This window comes from Setaria italica, chromosome IV, assembly GCF_000263155.2.
Source record: "Setaria italica strain Yugu1 chromosome IV, Setaria_italica_v2.0, whole genome shotgun sequence".
NCBI lineage: Eukaryota > Viridiplantae > Streptophyta > Magnoliopsida > Poales > Poaceae > Setaria > Setaria italica.
This window is the reverse complement of record NC_028453.1, coordinates 35,667,372-35,681,382: the sequence shown is the minus strand read 5'-3', so window position 1 is coordinate 35,681,382 and position 14,011 is coordinate 35,667,372. Positions and strand designations below refer to the sequence as shown.

Here is a 14,011-nt window from a genome sequence, read left to right as displayed (position 1 = left end):
AGAGCTGGCCAAACTACTCGCGGCAGGCTTCATAAAAGAAGTTATCATCCAAAGTGGTTCGCTAATCCCGTCCTGGTGTGAAAGAAAAATAACAATGAATGGAGGATGTATGTCAACTACACATACCTAAACAAGCACTGTCCAAAGAATCCTTTCGGGCTCCCTAGGATTGATCAAGTCATCGATTCCACAGCTGGATGCACCCTCCTCTGTTTCCTCGATTGCTACTCGGGGTTTCAGCACTTGCGGTCACATGTGGAACCACGGCAAGACCACCAAACGTCCTAGGCTCGAAGGATGAATCAACAGCCATAGCCCCAAGGGCTGTCGCCGTCCCAACTTCTATCTCTGGCTCGGGGGCTACATCCACCGCCACAATGCCAGAGGTAGTGATCGCCTCATCCGCAATCAGTTACCTAGGGGCTACAGAAGCATTCGCCACATCCACAGCAATTGGAGCCTCTTCAGGTACTTGATGCTCGGAGGTCGAGATATCAACATTGGTCGCCGCACTAGAAGCAGCCATCACCTCTTCGGGCACTTGTCGCTTTGGGGGCTGGCACTACAATATCAGTCGAAGATGATATGACATCTCGCATCAACACTGCTACAAATGATACGGCACCTGGACTACTTGTTATCATGGGATGTTCCTCTAGCTACAGATTTGCACGGGTCGTGGCAACATCCTGGACTGAAAGGCCATCGCCATCAGTCACAGATCTTGAGCCAAGCCCTCCAAGTTCCATATCAGAGGATTTCCTGCATAAGACAAAGCTTTAGAGACACAACAAGTCGATTATGAGCTACAATTAGTACTCAAAAATAACATATAGATTACCTTGACGATCTCCTCAACTTCAGTGTGGGTTCTCCAAACAACCGCAGCGGCTTGACAGTTGGAGATGGTGCTTTCAGCGCGGCCTGCTCATCCACAATACGATCTTGGCTAGCTTTGAGCTCTGCTTCTGCTGCCTGAGTTGTATCTGCGCCAATGGGGTTCATCACCTGAGGATCACCCTGAGTAACATCTTGAGGCTCTGGATCATCTTCAATTTCGATTGGTGATTTGTTTTGAGCAGCTACAGCAGCCGCCTTCTCCGCTTCGGTCGCCTCTTCGAGTACCTGCAACCCACCAATGTCATCTCGAGTAGACATGGTGGTGGTGTTTTATACACCTTGCGGGAGTGCATGATTCTCAGAATCCTATCCTTCTTCAAAAGTAATTACCGTGGGAGGCACAACTTCTATGGTTATAGACTTCTTCACGGACTTCTTCCCAATTGCAATCCACTTCTTTTTTGGTGGCGGAGGAATTGCAGCTTCAAGCTCATCATCATCTGAATGCTTCCTCGATCCAGAGGACGACCCAGCCTTAGCAGATGGCCGGGCCTTGACTTCAAAGTCCTCCACGGCATCAGAAATAATGTTGCTGGAGGCCTCGAGTACTTTCTCTTCCTCGTCATCAATCCTTGCGCTCTCCCCCATATACACGCGAGGAGCAGCTTCGCAAGTAACCTCCGATCCAGGAGGAGGAGGAGCAGAGAAGTACAAACCGACATCTGCCTGCACACAAAGACAAGTTAGCGGAGAGCAAAAACTTCAAATAGGTACTCGGAGGCCACGACCACGGGTACTTATAGGCTTTGGTGGGCACGAGGCGCTGAATTCACGCACAATTGTGGGTATCTCAGTCACATGTTTAAACATTCGCTTCAACCTCACCATGATTTCATCTGTGCCGAGTTCATCAGGAGAAAGTCTGGATGGATCATTAGCACCAGTATACTCATAGCCCCAGTGGGATCGCTGCTGCAAGGGCTGAATTCGTCGCTTCATAAAGCTGAAGGCTACTCCAACTCCAGTGAGTCCTTCTTCCTTTAGCTTGTCTATTCTATTAATGAGATCGGGTAGTTGGAGGCAATCCCCATGTGTTGCCTCATCAAGCCACTGGTTATTCCAAGAGGGGCGATGTCCTGTCAACTTGGGTAGTTTCAGATCATGATTGCCAATGTAGCACCATTTTTCCTTCCAACCAGCATTGGAGTCTATCAACTCGTAATCTAGATACAAGTTGCTGAGTTTCTCCTGCATTTAGATACCGACACCTCCGACTACTATATTGTGATCCCTCATTGGTTGCGGCTTTACATGAAATTTTTTTCGAAATAACTAGAACTGGGGCTTGATTCCCAGTAAAGCTTCACAGAAATGAATGAAAATGGTAGTGTGGAGAATTTTGTTGGGGTTCAGATGAACCAACTCCAACTTATAGTAATCCAGAAGACCTCGGAAAAAGTCAGATGTTGGCAATGCAAGACCACGCTCGATGAAGTGAGCAAAAATTACCGTTTCATTGGGGTGTTCCTCCAATAGCCACAGATTGCCATAGGCGGATCTCCAACTGATGAAGTCTTGATTTTGGAGCAGATTGGCGGCCACAAGCGCCTTGATCTCCTCTTCCTTCAAGGATGACCGCTTCCAAGCGCAAGCGGGAGTGGGTGGCGCCGTTTGATTCTTGGATGCTGGTAACTGTGGCTCTTTTTTCTTGTCAAATCTTTTCTTCTTCTCCGCATCGGCAGTCTTGGATCCGACGGCTTTCCTTCTCATCCTTGATGTCACGAGTGTTTTCTCTCGCATACACTCGGGGGCTACAGGTGGAGAGGGACGGCGGCGCTGATGCTTAGTTGGGCAGTGGCGGCGGCGCTAGGACTACAGTACAGGAAGTGACGAGGCAAATAGCAAGGGTATGGAAGGGATAATTTCCTCCATTTGTTATAACAGCATCTCAGTAAAAATCAGGCAGTGGATCTTTTTTATTTAAAGGATTCCCTAAAATTAGTTTGTGTACATGGATGAAAACTCTCTCTCTCCACAAAGCTGACTGCTGCACTCTGTCCTTCAGTATGAAGTATTTTGTTTTTGTTGACAAGATCCTCTTTTCTTTACAGTGCACCCTACTCGAAGGCGGTGCTGTATGTTCCTCAACTGACATGTGCAGTCTACATTGAACCATTGAGCATGGGGGTGTCAAAAGTGATTCGCAACTCGCCACAAGAATTCATGTCGACTACAATGGAGAAGTATCATTCAGAATGTAATGAGATGAAAGTATATTCAACTAGGGATGTGAAATTGTGGATAACTAATTAGGAACCACATACTAAAGCACGGTGACCATGACCATGCTCCTGCACCATACGGTTTCCCAGCAGTGTAGACCATATCTTGCAGAAGTGTACTAGACCATATCTTGCAGCAGTGTAGACCATATGTCGATATCTTGCAGAGGTGATTTCACCATTCGGATGTTACAGTAAAAATTGGTGATATTTCCAGATATGTATGCTGCGAATTGCTCTTGCGTAAATTCACATCTTCAGAGGGGCGAATAGTCCTATGATTTTAAGTTTACGAAAATAATTATGTGACAATGCTGACATGACAGATCTAACCTGGGAACCTTTCCAGTTTCCACCACCAAATGAATAGGAACCACTTGAACAGTTTCAATCAACTCAAACATAAGCGAAACGAGCAAGCCCTCAAAGCTTGCCCTTGCTGTCTTGCAACTAGGAATGTTAAAAGACGATCACTAGTAGTCCGATGATTCACATTTCAGCCAAATACGCAAACAGAACCAGATTACGAAAGATACAAATGCAAGGAACACAGGATAGCCCAAAATTCTCAACATAGCACAAACTTCAACCAGTTCACGAGGGTATATCATGTCAACATAGACATAAGAAACAAGCAAACTCTTTCCATAAACATCCAATCCAAAGCCTAAACAGTTCAATCTCCAGGTAAATGCAACCTCACTTGAAGCATTTCGCGTCAAGCAGGGCCTCACCCTCAAAAGGCTCCTGGTCCTCAATCATGGCACTAACACGCTCCCTTTGGGCCTCGTCGGAGATGTCCACCTTGGTCCACTCGTAGAGCTCCATGTCATAGACCTCATCCATGACAAACTTGGGGACCTCCTGGCCACGGAAGAGCCAGAGCCCCTTCAACTTGAAGGGGGGCTCAGAGCCGACCACAAGCATCTTGCCAAAGGCGTACTTGCGGCACAGATCCATCCTCTGCAGGAACCCACCAACCTTGTTCATGGTCACAAAGGAGACGGTGTTCTCATCATTGTACTTGTAGTCACAGAACCACAGAGAGTAGCCCTCAGGGTCATACATGTCCCAAAAACCTGAAACACAGACAGCACGTAAGATTTGGTCAAAGTTCCACATGGAAGCATGAATCCAGCACAATCATCTAATTAATTTACTTAGATTATTGTAAATTGCTGTTGCAACATAAAATATTAACATAGTATTATGCTTCTTAAAGCTTGCATGATATGCTACATTACCACTGAATTAGTTTGAGTTGGTGTAAATCTTTGCAGCTATCTGTGGTTGACTCATGTAGAAACAGGTATAATACTATCATTGTCAAACAACAATATTTTTTTATCATAAGGGCCACACAAAAATTTACTCAGGAATAAAGCAACCAATTCAGAAGGGACTGCAAGTTTGTGTCAGTGTAACATTGATAGACCGCAAACGAGACTTCAGCACCAGCCACTAACATTTAATGATTGGAAGTGAAAAATAAAATGAATTGTTGACATAAGGTGGATTAGATACCTTTGATGGCAACCTCACGGAAGTTGGTCTTTGTGTTTGAGTACAGCCTCTTCCAGTCATCGAGGATCATCTTGCTTGGTGGCAGCAAGTCAAGAGGATTCTTCGGCTTCGGCTTTGGTGCCTCCTCTTCTGCTGGTGCCTCCACCTTTGGCTTCGGGGCCTCCTTTGGGGCTTCTTTCTTGACATCCTTTGCCTTTGGCTGAGCAGCGGCCTTTTTCTGAACAGAAGGCACTGACTCTGCCTGCTTGACATCACCCATGACCTTCTTGAAGTTAGGCTGGTTAACCATAGTCCAGAAATACCTCTCAACATGAGGGAATTCAGATGTGAAGCTCTTGGTCAAGATCCGTGCAAATCCATGGTAGAGGTTGCATGTCAATACAATGTCGGCTAGAGTGACAGAATGCCCAACAAGGAATGTCTTTGAGGCAAGGTGTGTGTTCAGAGAACCAAGCGCTCTCTTCAATGAGGCAATAGCTGTTTCCTCGGTCTGCACAAGCAAAAAGGTTAGACTAGCTATTCCTTGTTCAATAATACAGATCCAAGTTACCCATCCAACAACTTACCGTCTGAGCATAAGGAATGTAACCAAGCCTTGGGTACAAGTACCATGCAACACCAGAATCAACTTCGGTTGCAGCAAAGTCCATCCATTGCTCAACATGGGCCTGCAAGAACCATTGATGAGGTTCAGAGGTTATATGCCTAAAACTTACTTATCAGGGTATGCTACCATCCAATAAATCACTCACTTGTTCAATACGAGAAGACCCAAAAAGAGGGTTGTCATCCTTCAAGCGAGCAACTTAAAAGAAAAACAGAGCCATCGTTACCATCAACAGAAAGTCAAAGAAAGAATTAGAATTCAAAAGTGTGGAATTAAGTATATACCATAGCGTGCAATAGCATTGCTCTCGAAAATAGCACCATCCGGAGTCTCCAGAACAGGAACCTGAATGAAATTGTTAGGTCCTGAACCTCTATACATAACTATTTCAAAGATGTAGTTGGTGTATGTTGTACCTTCCCAAGGGGGTTCATCTTAAGAAACTCAGGGGTCTTGTTGGAGACACCCATCTCAAAATTCTTGGTCAGCTCAACCTTGACCCCACTGTATTCTGCAGCAATAAGTGCCTTGAAGGCATTCTTGTTTCCAGGTCCAGAATGCAATACCTATGCAACGAAAATTATATTAGACATAGAGTTAAAAATTGGAAGTCCTCTGTGAATGTTAATTTAATGGTACACATGCAAGCCAAGTAATGACATCTAGACCATTATCTAAGTGAAGAACCAGAACATAAACATTATCCACTTGACAGATGTGTTTCACTATAGTAGGGAAAAATACACAAGCAAAGACACCAATTGCCCAGATTGTGTGTTTATACTCGGAAATGGTCAGTGAAATCTCTGTTTCCCAACAAGACATAGGAGCATTTATCATGCAAATTAAGCCAATCAAGATGGTTTAGAAATACAACTAGGTAAAGGAATGTGCAGGTGGGACTAGAATAGCAAACAGTACTTGTTTTGAATTGCCTAACTGCGAAATTATCAAAATAAACCACAATTCATGCTTCACCTCTCAACTTCAATTCCTCCTACGCACTGTAGCTGAGCTGCATCATGATAAACACTCTAAAACACCCTTATTTTCCTTTCAAGGTCACCCAAAAGAGACTGCTATGTGTGCAACAATTTCCTCAAAACTTACAACTCAATTACAACTAAGGACCAGAAGCTTAAAATGACTTGGGTTGGGATGACCAGATATTAGCTCCTAATTGAATCCAATGGTTCAAATACATTATTCTACTTGAGTTGCACATAAAACGGTTATACACCCTACCAAAATATCATGATCACCCTGGATCAAAGGTCAAAGGCCCTATACAAATGCACACCCAACCATTCTACTAGTAGGTCAGCGACTCTGAATCACATCATTAGCACTAAGGCATCACCCCCCTAACCCCCGGTTGTAAAGAAGCGAAGCGGACAAATGACCTATCGCTGCACTTTCTGAAGGCCGAAGTTTTTTGTGCTGTTGAAGTTGAAACGAACCAGGGGATCGGTGATGTTTCACTGAAGACACGCCTGACCGAAAGCAGAGTCGAGGATCTAGGCAGCCTACCACACCCCGTTCGCATCTACAGTTTCCACACCCAAGTGACCCGCGTACATCAAGCTAACTACATGGCATGAATCCTCAAGCATCAAAACCCCATCAGCCCAACAGCCGCGGCCACCATAGGATCCGCACAGGCAGTCCGATGCGCGATGAACCACAGAGCCACTTCTGAAACAGCAGGAACAAAACCCAGAGGTGGAAGCGCGAAGGAACTCACGAGCGCCATGTCGACTGGTCCCGCTGCAGCCTCAGCAGATCCGCAGCACAGATCGCAGGAGCAGGCCGCCGGAGGAAGAGGGAGGGGTTTACGGTGGGAGAGGGAGGCGAATTTATGCGATGGCGGCGCAGCGGAGGGGACGGGGGAAGGAAGCCAATGTCTAGGGTTGCGGCGGCAGGCGTCCGGATGGGAAGGATTGGACGGACGAGATTGATTGCGGGGTGAGCTGGATGCGTCGGATCTGGATGGGTCCTTTGTGGTTAAGCTCCTCGTACTAACTTGCAATTTAAAATCAGGTCCTGGCTACACTTTCTTCGGAGCTAACGAGGGTGTTTAACACAAAACAACAAACAATTTCCACCCTTTCGCATTGACCAATCTTTTACCTTCCGTGGCGGGTAAGTTCAGGCCCTGATTGATTGGATAGAGGGTGTTAAAGTTTAACACCTCATTTTTAACATATTTTTATCACATTATCTCCTAAAGGTATGTGTTAAAAGGAATGTGTTAAAGTTTAACATCTCCAATTTCATAAACACCTTAAGGAGGTGTTAAAAGTTATTAAACTTATTAAAAGTGATCCTCCTTCTCCACTTTTTCCCACCATTGCCTCCTCTCTCCTCCCTGTCTCTCCGCCGGCCATAAATGAGAGGGCAATGGAGTCATTTCCCACCAAAGGTGTTAAAGTTTAACACACCATCCAAACACCCCAATGTGTTAAACTTTAGCACTCCATTTGAGAGTGTTAAAACTTTAACACTTATTAAGCTTTAACACAGGGTATCCAAACAGGCTGTAAGTAATAGATCGAATAGAATCACAGTTTAACTTGGTTTCAGCTGAACTTAGAAACCTGGAACTAAACTTGAGAGCAAGAATTTAGTATCAAGTTTTGGATTTGATGTAGCACATGCACGTCTTACGTCTTCATATCATCTTACTCCATCCTTTCTGACTCGTTTTGACTTTTCTAGATTTATAGATATTATTATGCATCTAGATATATACTATATCTAGGAAAATTAAAACGACCTACAATTTGGAACAGAGGGAGTAGAGTTAAAGACATTTCGAAGGTCTACAACTTGGTCATATAAAGAAAAAGAAATACATAAAGCTTGATCACATCTGCATGAGTATTGCTTGATTTCTCATTTGCTTGTTTGCAACTAATGTTGTTTCTAGAACAGTGGCACCCATCTTGATCTTAAGTAATTCTGTTTGCAACTTGTACGTTCATTGTGCAGTCCACCCTGAACCATACACAAAATCGTGGAGCATGAGGCGTCAAAAGTGATTCTCAAATCGCCGCAATAATTCATGTCGACTATAATGGAAGAGTACCATTCATCAGAACGTAACAAAAATATGCTTTCATCTAGTAGCCGGGGATGCAAAAATGGCGTGAAACTAGGAATTGGTGCTGTTTATTTTGGGCTATCCTTTATTTCTTTGGAGAATTGTTCTCTGTAAACCCATATATTGCTGATTTTCACCATCACTAGTAAAATGTTGCTGTTTCAGTGCTATTGATAAAATTGATGCCTTTTCCAAATCACTATGCTTGCACATTGTCCTTGCACAATCTCATGTTGTCAATGGTGCGATTAGTCCATACGCATAATCTGCAGGAAGAGGCCTCTCAATTTAGACTTAAACCGAGAGCCCTCCTGTTTTGGAAGGACAAAATACGTCGGTAAGAAACAAGGACCAAAAGAGGGAAAAGTGAAGAATAGGTAACAATCGAATCGAAGAAGTAACAAATCACACATCGATCGGCAGCTCGAATTCTGGCAACCTCCAACTCCAGCAACCTTCGTGTTAGGGCTTAGGGTTGGGGTTAAGGTTTCGAGGTTTGGGGTTGGGGAGGTGGTCCGTTCCTGCCGGGTCTAAAGGGATGGTCGGGGGAGGTTGCCGGACCAGCGGTGGTGTCGGTGTGTGGGCGGGACGGCGGTGGCGCCACCCACCGCGGTGGTGGAGGATGGCGGTTGGGTTTGGGGCTTATTGCTTTGGTTGGATTAGGGTGGGAGCGGTCATCGAGGCAATGCTGCCGGACCCGAAAGAGGTGGGGAGCTCATCCTGAAGGAGAAGAGTGTAGGAGGAACAGGAGGGAGAGGCGGAGGTGGTAGGGGAGGGTAGGGGAGGACGGTCCTCGCCGGCAACGGAGGTGACGTCGACGAGGGGATGCTGGTGGCAAGGCGGGGGAGAGGCATGCGGAGGAACCAAGGAAGACAGGAACAACGTGAGGAAGATAAGAGAGCGGTGCATGTGCATCAGCGGGAGCGAGGAAGATAAGAGAGCGGTGTGTGTGCGTCAGCGGGGAGGGGTCTGGACCAAGGCTTATCCGGAGACCCCTCCCTGCTTAGTAGCCTCCTAGTCCATATGCTTTCCCACCAATGATAATGTGAAATAATCACATGTCTCACCTCTAACCGAAGAAGGCTTTCGCGAAACAAATGAATCGGCTAAAGCCGTGCTGACTTTCACAACCATTTTAGTGTGAAACCACTAGAACAGTTTCAATACATGGAGCTCAAACACAAGCAAAACAAAAGCTACTCCTACGACGCTTGTTCTTGCTGTCTTGCAATTGCAACTAGGAATGTTAAAAATAAGCTAAGCACTACAAGTCCAATAATCCAACAGTCACATAAGACAACAGCACCAGATTACTGACTTGAAAGATAGCCCAATCAAATACTAAAGAACACAGGATAGCCCAAAATTTAACCAACCACAACTCATGAGTATAACAGGTCAACATAGACAGAAGTAACAAGCAAACTCTTCCATAAACATCCGACCCAAAGCCTAAACAGTTCTCTCTAGGTAAGTGCAACCTCACTTGAAGCATTTGGCATCAAGCAGGGCCTCACCCTCGAAGGGCTCCTGGTCCTCGATCATGGCACTGACACGCTCCCTCTGTGCCTCGTCCGAGATGTCCACCTTGGTCCACTCGTAGAGCTCCATGTCATAGACCTCATCCATGACAAACTTGGGGACCTCCTGGCCACGGAAGAGCCAGAGCCCCTTCAACTTGAAGGGGGGCTCAGAACCGACCACGAGCATCTTGCCAAAGGCGTACTTGCGGCACAGGTCCATCCGCTGCAGGAACCCACCAACCTTGTTCATGGTCACAAAGGAGACGGTGTTCTCATCATTGTACTTGTAGTCACAGAACCACAGAGAGTAGCCCTCTGGGTCATACATGTCCCAGAAACCTGAAACACAGACAGCACATAAGCTTCTTTGGTAAAAGTTCCACAGACGTGGAAGAATGAAATTAGCACACTCATCTAATTAATTTACTAAGATAAGTGTAAACTGCTGTTGCAAACTAAAATTCAGTATTCTTCTTATTAGTGCTTACATGATACACAACTATTGTTACCACTGAGTTTGGATTGGTGTAGATCTTTGCAGCTATCTGTTGTTGGCTCAAGTAAAATGTATAAGACCATACATTCTGTCTAAAACAACAATATATTTGATCATAAGGCCACATCCAGATTTTTATCAGGATGAAGCACCCAATTTAGAGGGGAGTCCCAATTCTCTAGCTAGTGTCAATGTAACATAACATTGATAGACTGCAAACGAGACTACAGCACCAGCCACTCACATTCAAAGATTGGAAGGAAAAAAATAATATATTGTTGATATAAGGTGGAGAAGATACCTTTGATGGCAACCTCACGGAAGTTGGTCTTTGTGTTTGAGTACAGCCTCTTCCAGTCATCGAGGATCATCTTGCTTGGTGGCAGCAAGTCAAGAGGATTCTTCGGCTTCGGCTTTGGTGCCTCCTCTTCTGCTGGTGCCTCCACCTTTGGCTTCGGGGCCTCCTTTGGGGCTTCTTTCTTGACATCCTTTGCCTTTGGCTGAGGAGCGGCCTTTTTCTGAACAGGAGGCACTGACTCTGCCTGCTTGACATCGCCGATGACCTTCTTGAAGTTAGGCTGGTTAACCATGGTCCAGAAATACCTCTCAACATGAGGGAATTCAGATGTGAAGCTCTTGGTCAGGATATACATAAATCCAGTGTAGAGGTTGCATGTCAATACAATGTCAGCTAAAGTAACAGAATGCCCAACAAGGAACGTCTTTGAGGCAAGGTGTGTGTTCAGAGAACCAAGCGCTCTCTTCAATGAGGCAATAGCTGTTTCCTCGGCCTGCATAAGCAAGAAAGTTAGACTATAGCTATTTAAAGATCTATACAATATCTGAGTTACACATCCTACAACTTACCGTCTGAACATAAGGCATGAAACCAAGCCTTGGGAACAAGTACCGTGCAATACCAGGATCAACTTCTGTGGCAGCAAAGTCTATCCATTGCTCAACATGGGCCTGCAAGAACCATTGATGAGGTTCAGAGGTTATGCACACTAATACTAGTCGAGCTGTGTTAACATAAATAAATCACTCACTTGCTCAATACGAGAAGATCCAAAAAGAGGGTTGTCATCCTTCAAGCGAGCAACTTAAAGAAAAAACAGAGCCATGGTTATCAGCAGCAGCAAGTCGATGAAAGAATTAGGATTAAAACACAAAATATATACCATAGCGTGCAATAGCGTTGCTCTCAAAAACAGCACCATCAGGAGTCTCCAAAACCGGCACCTGAACAAAAGTTTTAGTTCCTGAACATCTATACATAACTGTTTCAAAGATATAGTTGGCGTATGGTGTACCTTCCCAAGGGGGTTCATCTTAAGAAACTCAGGGGTCTTGTTGGAGACACCCATCTCAAAATTCTTGTTCAACTCAACCTTGACCCCACTGTATTCTGCAGCAATAAGCGCCTTGTAGGCATTCTTGTTTCCTGGAAAAGAATGCAATACCTATGGAACAAAAAATACAGACATATTGTGTTACAAGTTGATACTTTGGATGGTAATCAAACAGTACAAAGACAAGCAATGACATCTAGACCCTTATCTAAGTGAAAGAAACAGAACATATACATAAACCACAAAACACGTGTTTCACTAGTAGGGACAAATACATAAGCAAACACACAAGTGTCCAGATCGAGTGTTTGTAGTCTCAAGCATTCAATGAAATCTCTGTTTCCCAACAAGATAGAGGAGCCTTTTTCATACAGATTAAGCAAAGAAATACGGTTTTAGCAATGCAACTAAGTAAAGGCATGTGCAGGGAGAGAACTACAATAGCAAACAGTACTAGATATGAGTTCCCATACAATGGCTAAATTATCAAATAAACATCAACATGGTCATGCTTCATCACCCAACTTCAATTCCTCATCTATACTTATCGCCAGCTGCGCTGCATCATGATAATAACCACCCTAAAACACCCTGCTTTTCCTTCACCGACCAAAAGAGCGCTGCTACAAGTACAGCAAGTTTCTTACAACTTACAACCCAAATAGAACTATGGATCGGAGCCTTAAAATCACTTGGGTTGGAATAATATTCTCTTAAACGAATCCAACAGCTCAAATACATGATTGACTTAGATGTGCGCAAATGGTTGTCCACGAAGAAATTCCCTCGCCAAAATTACCATGATCACACCTTTTACAAATGCACAGCCAGCCGTTCTACTAGTAACAAGCAACATGAATGGCACCACTAGCACCGTGCATCGCCCAACCAAACTATGTATACGCCCCCACAGATCCCCACAGGCACTCGCGATGCGTGATGAACTACAAAGCAGACCGAAGCAGCAGGAACAAAACACGGAGGAGGAAGGGAGAAGGAACTCACGAGCGCCATGTCAACTGGTCCCGCTGGTCTGCGCCCGATCGCGGAGCCTCTGCAGATCCGCAGCACAGATCGCAGAAGCAGGCCGCCGGAGGAAGAGAGAGAGAGAGGGGTTTAAGGAGGGAGAGGGCGGCGGATTTATGTTTTGGCGGCGCAGCGGGGAGGGACGGGGAGAAGGTAAGCGTATCTAGGGTTGCGGCGTCGGGCACCCTGATGGAGACTATTGGACGGACGGGATCGATCGCGGGATGAGCAGGATGCGTGGGAACTTGGATGGGTCCTTTTGTGGTTACGCTCCTCATACTATCTTGCGATTCAAATCAGGTCCCTGCTACACTTTTGTTTCGGCCTAACGAGGGGGCTTAACACAAAATTTCTACCCTTCACGTTAACCAACCTTTTTAGCTTCCGTAGCGGTTCAAGTTGGTTTTCAGCTGAAGTTAGAAGCATGGAGCTAAACTTGAGCGATAATTAACCTCAAGCTTTTGGATTTGGATGAAGCACGTCTCCGTTAAGTTAGAGACATTTCATCAAAGTTCTGCAACGTGGTTTCCGTTAAAAAAAAAAGTTTAAAGCTTCTCGTTCACATGAATATTCCTCTCTCGTTTGCTTGTTTTGCAACTAATTCTGTCTCTAGAACATAGTGGCGTGCATATTGATCTTAAATTATTCATTGGAACTAGCCAAACAAGGCAGTTGAAACATGGCACAACCATAATACAAATAAGCTTCATCATCAAGCCACCAGGCTTCATCTCCGAAAGACCGAAAGAACAAGCAGTTCCCATTTTTCACCAAAAAGAAAAAAAGAAAAAGCAAGCAGTTCCGATGGCCTGTCGGCCCATAACCTCACGGCCTTTAGATTTTTGGGACCAAACCTGGCCCGTCTTTTCTCAGGTCGCGTTTCTGCTACGCTTTTCGACCCACCGCGCCCCGCCAAGTCCCTCGCCATGGCGAGCAGCGAAAAAACCCAATAGCCAACAGCAACAAGCGGAGCAGATCGCGAGCTCGCGGCCATGGAGATGCCGTTTCCTCCGGCGCCCGCAAGGCTCCCCGAGGTGAATTCCCCCGCCCCGCCGCGCCAGCAGGCTGAGGACGCTGACCAAGCTGCTAATGCCAGGTGCACCGGCTCACCGCACACGCTTCCCGTGACGGCACTGTTCTCGACGCCGGTCAGGACCTGCTCCCGTCGTCGCCGCGGCGCAGATCATGTTCCACAGTCTGAAGCAGGCCAGCAATCCCCGCAGGCGCTAACTGATGCCGCTTCCTGGATTCCCGTGGC

General features: G+C 45.6%; 2 protein-coding genes across 2 annotated transcripts; both read right to left on the bottom strand.

The window, feature by feature from the left end:
- Positions 1-3,616: 3,616 nt before the first annotated feature.
- Positions 3,617-7,154, bottom strand: LOC101768794 (elongation factor 1-gamma 3). The gene is made up of 7 exons (XM_004965988.4): positions 6,998-7,154; positions 5,670-5,819; positions 5,538-5,598; positions 5,399-5,451; positions 5,213-5,314; positions 4,647-5,136; positions 3,617-4,201 (listed from the first exon to the last, which is right to left on the bottom strand). The coding sequence occupies exons 1-7, from the start codon at positions 7,004-7,006 to the stop codon at positions 3,822-3,824; spliced, it is 1,245 nt and encodes a 414-aa protein (XP_004966045.1). The 5' UTR covers positions 7,007-7,154; the 3' UTR covers positions 3,617-3,821.
- Positions 7,155-9,573: 2,419 nt separating this feature from the next.
- Positions 9,574-12,879, bottom strand: LOC101768392 (elongation factor 1-gamma 3). Its single transcript, XM_004965987.3, has 7 exons — positions 12,733-12,879; positions 11,689-11,838; positions 11,557-11,617; positions 11,425-11,477; positions 11,243-11,344; positions 10,677-11,166; positions 9,574-10,218 (listed from the first exon to the last, which is right to left on the bottom strand). The coding sequence occupies exons 1-7, from the start codon at positions 12,739-12,741 to the stop codon at positions 9,839-9,841; spliced, it is 1,245 nt and encodes a 414-aa protein (XP_004966044.1). The 5' UTR covers positions 12,742-12,879; the 3' UTR covers positions 9,574-9,838.
- Positions 12,880-14,011: the final 1,132 nt, after the last annotated feature.

Bases quoted from the DNA above. Each gene is read 5' to 3' on its own strand.
- LOC101768392 (XM_004965987.3), bottom strand. The intron at 11,618-11,688 runs GTACACCATACG...ACTTTTGTTCAG, and splicing joins AGATGAACCCCCTTGGGAAG to GTGCCGGTTTTGGAGACTCC. The intron at 10,219-10,676 runs GTATCTTCTCCA...TCTGTGTTTCAG, and splicing joins CCGTGAGGTTGCCATCAAAG to GTTTCTGGGACATGTATGAC.
- LOC101768794 (XM_004965988.4), bottom strand. The intron at 5,315-5,398 runs GTGAGTGATTTA...TGGTTCTTGCAG, and splicing joins GGTCTTCTCGTATTGAACAA to GCCCATGTTGAGCAATGGAT. The intron at 5,137-5,212 runs GTAAGTTGTTGG...TTGCTTGTGCAG, and splicing joins ACATTCCTTATGCTCAGACG to ACCGAGGAAACAGCTATTGC.